The sequence below is a fragment of the Hibiscus syriacus genome, unplaced genomic scaffold (genome assembly GCF_006381635.1).
Source record: "Hibiscus syriacus cultivar Baekdansim isolate YM2019G1 unplaced genomic scaffold, ASM638163v2 tig00000340_pilon, whole genome shotgun sequence".
NCBI classification, from domain to species: Eukaryota; Viridiplantae; Streptophyta; class Magnoliopsida; order Malvales; family Malvaceae; genus Hibiscus; species Hibiscus syriacus.
In genome coordinates, this window is record NW_024061783.1 from 3,735,310 (window position 1) to 3,745,388 (window position 10,079).

General features: G+C 35.1%; 1 protein-coding gene and 1 non-coding gene across 2 annotated transcripts; both read right to left on the reverse strand.

Annotated features, from left to right (window-relative positions):
• Positions 1-3,973: 3,973 nt before the first annotated feature.
• Positions 3,974-5,097, reverse strand: LOC120191472. Its single transcript, XM_039194443.1, is given in 2 exon segments — positions 3,974-4,554; positions 5,094-5,097. Coding segments are annotated over 2 exon segments (105 nt in total). The 3' UTR covers positions 3,974-4,453.
• On the reverse strand, positions 4,312-4,395 carry TRNAY-GUA. The gene has a single exon. It is a non-coding gene; the product is annotated as a tRNA-Tyr (tRNA).
• Positions 5,098-10,079: the final 4,982 nt, after the last annotated feature.

Here is a 10,079-nt window from a genome sequence, read left to right on the forward strand (position 1 = left end):
CAAATCCCAATAAACTTTCAGCACCAAATTCCGGTTTTCGTATTGACCAGTTAGACGATGATGAGCCAACAGAAAAAATTGTGAGTACTAGTCAATATTCAAAATTTGATCTTGGTCAATACCCAGACTTTGATCTTGGTCAATACTCAGATTTTGATGATGTTTCAGAAGAAGAAACAGACCCTGCGTGTAATGATTTTGATATTGGTCAATACCCAAATTTTGATGATGAAACAGCCGCTACCAAGGAAGATGTTGTTGATAATAATGAGGAGGAAGTTACGACTGTGAATGAACATGTTGAACATCCATTATGTAATTCATATAACCCTGAAGAAGAAAAAGAAGAAGAAGTCCCCAAAGAAAAAAAAAGAAGAAAATGCCACGGGAGTATAACTCGAATATGCTAGAATTACTTTAGATACCGGAAGAAGATTTGGTAAAGATAGCAGTTGATTGTTACACAAAATTTATTCGTATCAAGAAAGCTTATTGTTTTGATACAAAGGAAGACTTGAAGATAGCTTTGTATACAAAATGTGTGGAAGATGGCTATCAACTAAAAGTTAACAAATCAAGCAAAGATCGTTTCGAAACAAAGTGTATGATTGACAAAAACTGTACGTGGCGTATGATTGCAAAGAGGATAAAAGATTGCGAAATGTTTCAAGTTAGGACTTTTATTGATAAACATACATGTTCAAGAACCCAAGTTTTTCCTCACCATAGACAGGCAAACAAAAAGGTGTTGGGTGGTTTTCTGGCTGAGTTAATGTTTTTGAATGGCAGGGTATATCGGGGACATAAAATTATGACTGACATGAATGCTCGGTTCAAGATTAGTATCTCATATTCTCAAGCTTGGAGAGCCAAATGTTATGCCTTGGAATTGTTGAGGGGGTAGCCAGAAGCATCGTTTGCCCAACTATCGGCTTATTGTCACAATTTAAAGCTGAAAAATCATGGGTCGGTAACTCATATCAAAACATATAGAGATGGATGCTTCGAGTTGATGTTTATCGCCATTGGTGCTACGGTTAGTAAATCAATATAATTTTGTTGACTCATTTTTGTTAGTTACATGCATTTCACATTTAAATGATTATATTTCTTGTGTATATTATTTTTTAGATTCGTTCGTTTATTACTTGTATGTGCCCAGTTATTATAGTTGACGGAGCACATTTGAAAGGTCGATATCTTGGAGCAAACTTATTAGCAGTAGCCATAGATGCTAACAATGGGATACTGCCAATAGCTTACGGGGTTGGCAAATCTGAAACCTCTGATTCATGGACATGGTTTATGGGGCATCTTAGGGATTGCATAGGTCCTATTAGCAATCTGACAATCATATCCGATAGGGAAAACTCAATTGTCAACGCTGTTAGAAGGTGTTTCCATATGCTTTTCATGGACTTTGTGGTGTTCATTTGTACAGAAATCTAAAATCAAGGTCTGCTGGTATAAAAAATTACAAATGGACATACTGGAAGGCTGTAAAAGCTTATTGGGAAGTGGATTTTAATAAGCATATAAATTGTTTAAGACGTGTTTTGCCTCAATGTGCTCAAACACTAGAAGATGTCGGGTTTGAAAGATGGTCAAGAGTACATCAACTTGGAGCAAGATATGGTTTCATGACGTTTAATAGTGCAAAATCAATCAACGCTCTAAGTCGTCATTCCCTAAAATTACCCAATACTATGTTAATGGAGTTTTTTCGAGCCTCTATTCAACTGTGTTACTACAAGAAAAGAAACCATGGAGGTATTATTTCTTTAAATTCGTAACTTATCATATTTAATATATTTTACTAAGTATTATTTATTTAAATTTAAAGGAACATTGGAACGTCGTGTTACACCATGGACTGAAAAAAAGATAACGAAACGTGTTGAGAAGTCAACGTCATAGAGAGTTGAACCATGTTCAAACACTTTGTTTGAAGTATTGGATAATAACTTAAATGGACTTGTCGATCTAAATGCAAAGACGTATAGTTGTATGAAATGGCAAATGTCTGGTTATCCATGTGGCCATGTTATAAAAGTTGCTCTTCATCTAAACCAAGATGATTCAAGCGCATACGCTATGGATTGCTACACTACAGAAGTATATCGACAGACTTATACCGAGATTGTCTACCCTATTCCACATCTTTCTGAGTGAGACATACCAGATGACTTACAAACAGTTTTGCCACCAGTCATGGATAGCATGCTACCTGGCCGACCAAAAAATTATGATCATATACCGTCTAAGGGTGAAGAGAAGAGGATATCGACATGTAGTCGGTGCAAGGAAAGTGGTCATATAAGGTTGACCTGTGGTTACCAGTGCCATCACAGTCATCTTTTCCTCTACCAAAATATGGATCCTCATCAAAATCCAAAGCTCATATGGTGCCAAGCAAAAGGAAATCAAAATTGCAATCGCAATCAAAATCTCAATCACAACTGGATTCACCTTTTGGGACTTATTAACTTAGGTGATTTTTAAATGCAAACGTTGTATTATGTGTAATTTATGTGTGAATGCATACATTTTTCGTTAGAAATGCATTAGTAACTTGAGTTTGAACATTGCTATGATCTATTCAACTGTTATCACTTATCATATTGTTGTCTGTTATCTTTTTGAAGGTGTTTTCCTTGAATTCACAACGCGAAAGTGTACCTTTAACATGTCTTTTTTACCTTCAACATAATGCAGATTGAAATTAAACAACAAATCAATTAAACAAAATAATAATTCATATTTACACTTGACATCACATTGATACAATTAGCCCCAGACAGTACATCCAAATATTATTAACAATAGGGAGCTTACATCCAAATACATCAATTTCATACAGCTCAATTCAGGATTAACCTGCAGAAACGTTATGGCCATGCGATTTTCTACACATCTAAAACCAACAAATAACAAATTATTGAATTCTAGGTACTTAACCAAACATTTTCAAACCAACAAAGAGTATATATGTTAACAACATTTGCTCAAACATACCAATAACAAATGGTTGTTTATGCACACTTTTAGCACGCGGATGCAGGTAGACAACATCTAGCATATATCTCTCTAGCCATAAAATACCGAAACAACAACCCTACTACACCTCTATCTGTGGGAGGTAGAAACTATTTACCTCCTGTCGTCATTCATTCCAAGCACATACATACAAGAGGACCACAATCCCCTCTGGCTCCCACCGTTTGTTGTGGCGATGTCTCGTCTCTCATCATTGTAACTTTTAACTTATTTGGCTTCTTGTTTCCTGAATTAGTCCAATAATCACTCACATCCAAGTATTTAGCCAAATGAGCGCTCCATCCCCTACAAATAATATCTTTCAAATCAGACAATGGTATATAATTCAACATGTTGTCATATACTATCATCTTCAGGGATGGGAGCTGAAGCTCGATGAGAAGCCAATGACGACGTTCTATAACAGGGATAAATACTTGCAATCATAAATAATAATTCAATTGCGCACATCAAATAAAATTTATGAACACCTTTAAATATGCAAAAATAAATACTAACCTTATCGACCTCCCACCACGCAGGATAAAGAATAGTTTTTCCATTACCCAACGCATATAAAGCGTCTCTCTGATCCTTCAACTGAGCTGCGTGAAAAGACGAAGGCATAATAGTCCATCACGTCTTTTTTATTTTCTTCAATTTCCTTATAATCAGAAAACGGAGGGATCAATTGATGTATTTTTTTAATTGTATCCATCGGGACTGACGGGGCTCGAACCCGCAGCTTCCACCTTGACAGGGCGGTGCTCTGACCAATTGAACTATAATCCCAGGGAAATAAAGAAAAGTGTACAGCATAGATAGTCTTATGATTTCATTCAAGCCATTTTTTATATTTTCGATTCGAATCGCCGTGTTGTAACAAACAAAGGCGCGAGTGATATATTGATATCCATACGGGTATGCACTTAAGTGAGAGCAACGCGGATTACTAGTAACTAGTAATCCTTTCGTTATTGCCAAATAAATCGATCAATTTAAAAATGAAAAAAAGAGTCTTTTTTGTTTACTTTACTCTTTCTTTTCATTAAACTTTCTATTTAATGATACTGATATGAATCTAGAGCGTTATCAAGGTCAGAATTTATGGGAACAACTAAATAAATAGAACAAATAAAAAACAAATAGCGGTAGGGATGCATATATCAGAAAATTAGACTTTTTTATTCTTCCCTAATTTTTTTTGTTTGGCTTTTCTGGAAAAGAAAATACAAAAAAATGGGCATTTTATGTTATGGCGGATCAGCGAATTATTGGGTCGAGCTGGATTTGAACCAGCGTAGACATATTGCCAACAAATTTACAGTCTGTCCCCATTAACCGCTCGGGCATCGACCCAGGAAGAATCAATTCTAGGTTTATTGATAATCCATGATCAACTTCCTTTCGTAGTACCCTACCCCCAGGGGAAGTCGAATCCCTGCTGCCTCCTTGAAAGAGAGATATCCTAAACCGCTAGACGATGGGGGCATATTTGCCTGACCGCGACCGTGACACCTATGCATCAATATGTTGTTTTATAAAAAAAATACATATATTAGTGAATTTAATAAATTATAAAAAAAATAATCAAAATGCAATATAAGAAGAATATAAGACTTACCCCTCATTCGAAATAGCCATTCTCTTCAACCCCTAATAAAACACCCTACCAAGACCGCTAAAGAAACAAATGCATATTATCGTCGATTTTGCATATGTTAGCGTAGCACCCCTGGCTCCGCTCATGTAGAATAAAATCAACTGCGGTCTTAACCCAAAGGGTATTATCCATAATTGTGTCCGGTAGTGTTCTCCTCTCCTGCTGAGAAATGGTACTGGCCGGTAACTGATATGAAAGCCAACTGTGATCCATCATACCGGGCACGAGAGGGGGTTTATCAATATGTCGACATAGTATTCCATGTGAATCGGGCTCTTGAACGGTAGGACGGGCTCTTGAACGATGAGAGGGGCCTCTTGAACGATGGGATGGGCTTCTTTAATGATAGGAGGGGTATCTTGAACGATGACAAGTGAATCAGACTTCTTCTTACGCATTTTTGGAACTATTGGGGTGAAAGGAGACGTAATGGCATGTGCACGATGTCTGATGCGTAAACCCCGTCGTACAAAAAAAACCCGACGTAAAGCATCTACTTTATCGGCCGCTAAAAATAAATTAATACATAATTCAGTAAATAAATAAATAATGCTGAAAAAATGTTATTTGCATTTTTAGTATAGTATTAAACAAACTTACCTCATTGCGTAGAGTATGAACCTCATTCTGTAACGATGAAACAATCTCACGTAGAGCGGCTACCTCATCACGTAAAGTAGATACCTCACCATGTAGAGCACCATTGTCATCGCGTAAATCATCTACCTCACCACGTAAGTATCGTACCTCATCACGCCATGTACCATTGTCGTCACGTAAAGTACCGACCTCATCACGCAAAGCACTGACCTCATCACGTAACTCCCCTAACTCATCCCGTGGAGGTGGAGAACGGAGAGATAAATATCGTGGCATCTTTGTCGGTCGCCTATCATGAGGTGATGGTGGAGAAGAGGCTCGATGATGTGAGTGAATAGCTGATGGCTCTCGGTGTGGAGGTGTATAATTGGCCCGATTAAGTGATGGCTCTCGGTGTCGAGCTGTAGAATCGGCTCGATCAGGTGATGGATCTCGAAGTGGGGGGTTCTCATCATCCGTCCCATAAAAAATGTTTACTAGCTTGCCACCAATCAGTGGCAAGCTCAGCCTCTGTGCGTGTCAGCCTCTGTAATGGATAGTTTGCCTCCTAACAATATAAAAGCTCAAAAAAGTCAAACGTCTACTAGTAATAACTTGTTTATATATGGTAGTATTTGTGTTAACTTACATCATTCATCATCGTATATGGTAGTAAATCTTCCCAATCCAACAGTCGGATCCTCCTCCAGGTAATAGCCCTAGGAATATCATTTGACTTTTTGATGGCATATGTCCGCATACTGGGAAAAACCTCAAATATCCAAATCTACAAATAATATAATACACAAACATTAATTTTAGTAATTGTTAAATAATTAATTATAATTTTGGAAACATTATATAGAAATTCTTACCTTAAAGGCCCAAATAAAGCCTACCAAAGTGTATTTGGAACCATGGCCACGCAAACTACGACGGTCCTCAAAGGCAGACGACAACTTTTTCCAGGTAGCTTTCCATAGATATGAACCCCACGAAAACACGTTTCATTCATCTAGGTCCTCTACCAATAATATTAAATCCTCAGAAATAGGTTGTCTGCCCTCTTTGCCTAAAAAGCTGGCATTCAAAAGTAATAGAAGGCATACTCGGATAACATCAAGGTCATCCATCCGAGTAAAACGATCTTTAAAAAGTAATCTTTTCAAATCGTTGACGTGTAAAATGGGCTTTGCCTTTGCCAGCTCAGGAAAACCCGAAATAACCATGATGGGCGGGCGATATGATTAGTGTACCGACCTACTTCATCGTGTCGTCCGAAACGTAGACCAGTTATTAAGCAAAATCCTCCCGCCCAAAACAAGTATACGCCAGTGGAAAATAAAACTATATCTCTTCATCACCACGTTGTATCCTCTTGGGTAGATCGTTAGTCATGGTCTGAAGAAACAAATGGGTCAACATAGCATCTCCACCTGGATGTTGTACTTTCAGCCATGGCCCGAAACAAGTTTTCTCAAACAAATTTCTTTGTATAGGTGTAAGTGTCGACGCAATTGTAGTGGCTAGGCTTAATTTATTCCTTATAGTCAATGAAGCCGAAAAAATTTCCTAACAAAAACAATAAACATACCATGTTAGATATACCAAAAACTATAAATTATACACTATAAACAGACATGATATTAAACAGGGAAAATATAGCCAAATATGTTTCAAACTATCACTGTATTCACCCAAGTCATTATTCTATTATAGTTCACAAAATGCATCAGATAACATTCCAGAAGTAAGCACTTATATAAACATTTAAATGGACAACATATTGGTTTAGTGCAGGTTCAAGGACAACATAAAGAGTAGTAGTTTATTCTTGAAACGTAAATTCGCAACACTATGAAGTTAGTATTTATCTTTGTTTTTTTGTTGAAGTAATGCAATTCATTCAAGTTTCAATTTACAGAAGAAGAGTAGTTTTTGAAACTTAAATTCGCAACACGAAAATGAAAATCGCAACGCGAAAATGAAAATCGCAATGCGAAACTAAAATCGCGTTGCGATTTTCGTGTTGCGAATTTAAGTTACAAAAACTATTCTTCTGCAAATTGAAACTTGAATGAATTGCATTACTTCAACCAAAAGACAAATAACTTCACAGGGTTAAAGACTAAACAATTTAGCAGTATTGGCAGCAACTGAATGAATTTAGTAAGCAATCTAAGTGAAATGGTTAATCTATATATTGAAATTAGCAGTAAATTTATCATCAATTTAAATATGAAAAATCTAATAATAATACAAAAATTTTAAAATAAAAATAATTAAAAAAACTAACCCTCGGTGGTTGATTTTTCATTTGTGGTCATGAATGGTTGTGAGGGTGGCTCTGAGAGATGTAGATAGAGGGGGTCGCCGGATATGGGGATGGATGTCACCGGAGATGGGGACGGATGTCGCCGGAGATGGGGACGGATGTCGCCGTAGAGAGTGAGAGATGGAGATGAGACTGAGTTGTGCTTTAGGATTTTAGGTTATGAGTTGCGATTCTATTGTTTGCATTTGTGTTGCGAAATTAATATTGTGTTTCGAATTTGAAAATAAAATTCGAGTTGCAAAAATAAACTCGCTTTACGAATTTGACTTCTGCGTTGCGAATTACAAATTCGTGTTGTGAATTTGGAAAATCACGTTGCGGAAAAGAAATTAGAGTTGCGATTTTAAAAATGAGTTGCGAAATTGGAGTTCGCATTGCGAATTTGTTGGTCATTTTCGTAAATCCAAAAAAAATTAGTTAAAATCGTATATTATAAGACATTTTCGGTTACTGAAGTTATTTTCTCTTTTTAAAATGTTTACATCAAAACAATAATATTAAGATGTTCCTTCATCACTTTGTGATGCCTGCCAATATTGTTGTGGAGATAAAGGACGTTGTCGATGATGAGAGATCGTTAATTAGTCCTGTAAACGAACCGAACGCACACGAATGGAGATATGTTCATGTTCGTTCATTTAATAAATAAGCGAACACGAACATAAACGAACAAAATTTTTTTTGTTCATGTTCGTTCATTAAGAAATATAGCTTGTTCATGTTCGTTCATTTAAATGATAAACGAACATAAACGAGCGTAAACAAACACAAACGAACAAAAATAAATGAACATAAACGAACACAATAAACGAACAACACAAACACACAAAACAAACTTATTTGAACACAACAAATTAATGTAAAAAAAAAGTAAACAACAAGAATAACAACTTAAAACTCATTAATATAACCTGCAACTTTAGAGTTAATTTGTTCGAATACGAAAAAAATATACATAAATCATAAATAAGCTATATGAACATAGTAAAGTCTTAAAGTTAATTTATTCAACAAAACAATCTTCTTGAAATCCAAACAACTTCAATAATCTTCATAACACATTCAACTTGCCCTCTGTTCGAACATAAATGAACAAACATAAATAAACATAAATGAACGAACATAAGTGAACATATAATCGAACGTTCACAAACATAAATGAACGAACGAGCCCTTTGTTCGTGTTCATTCATTTAATTAAACGAACGCAAAATCTTATTCATGAACTGTTCGCTGAACGTTCAGTTCATTTACAAAGCCTACAGTTAATTAAAAGAAAAAAATATGATTTTTTATAGTAAACATGAGAAAGTGTCAAGTTAGGACAGAAAAAATCATGCACTAATTTATAAGATGCGTTTTCATACATGACAGTGACATGATGCGTCTTTACTTTATGTGACACAAAAAATTAGTAATCTTCAAAATAATTTAAAATTAATATTATTTTTGTATTAATACTTTTTTGAAATTTAAGTGTTTAATTATCTTATTATTCCTATTTTATTCATTAAATATAATTTTTTTCAATTTAATCGTTTTCTTATTTTAATCACTTAAATTAATTTTTTTGAAACATTTAGTATGATTTTTAAAAAGGAAAAAGTGGGGGTTGTCTCAGGAAAGGCGGGCTAATATACAGCGTTACTGGATATATTAAAAGATATTTAACAAATTTGGTTTAGCACTACAGGAAATATTGAGTAATAATAATATAGTAGGTGTAAATCATGAAAAAATATTAAAAAATTTGGCAACCGGCAAACTTAACTTGTCGGTTTGTGTCGATCCAAATAAAAAATGTATCGATCCATATCAATATAACAGGTAAAAATATGACAAAACTGGTTTAATTATGACAAAACCGGTAAAGTGCTACCGGATATGTTGAAAGTATCGATTAGATTGAAATAAATATTGACACTTTGGGAATTTAAAAGAGAAGCAGTAAAGCGCCTATAAAGTGTCGATACTTTATAAAAATATATCGATCCATAACAATATAACAGGTAAAAATATGACAAAATCGGTCTCGAAAAGACAAAACCGGTAAAGCGCTACCGGATATATTGAAAGTGTCGATACTTTAATATAAGTATCGACACTTTGGGAATTTAAAAGAGAAGCAGTAATAGCGCCTATAAAGTGTCGATACTTTATAAAAATATATCGATCCATAACGATATAACATGTAAAAATATGATAAAACCGGTCTCGAAATGACAAAACCGGTAAAGCACTACCGGATATATTGAAAGTTTCAATACTTTAATATAAGTATCGACACTTTGAGAATTTAAAAGAGAAGCAGTAATAGCGCCTATAAAGTGTCGATACTTTATAAAAATGTATCGATCCATAACGATATAACAGGTAAACATATGACAAAACCGATCTCGAAATGACAAAACCGGTAAAGTGCTACTGGATATATTGAAAGTGTCGATACTTTAATAAGTACGCGTA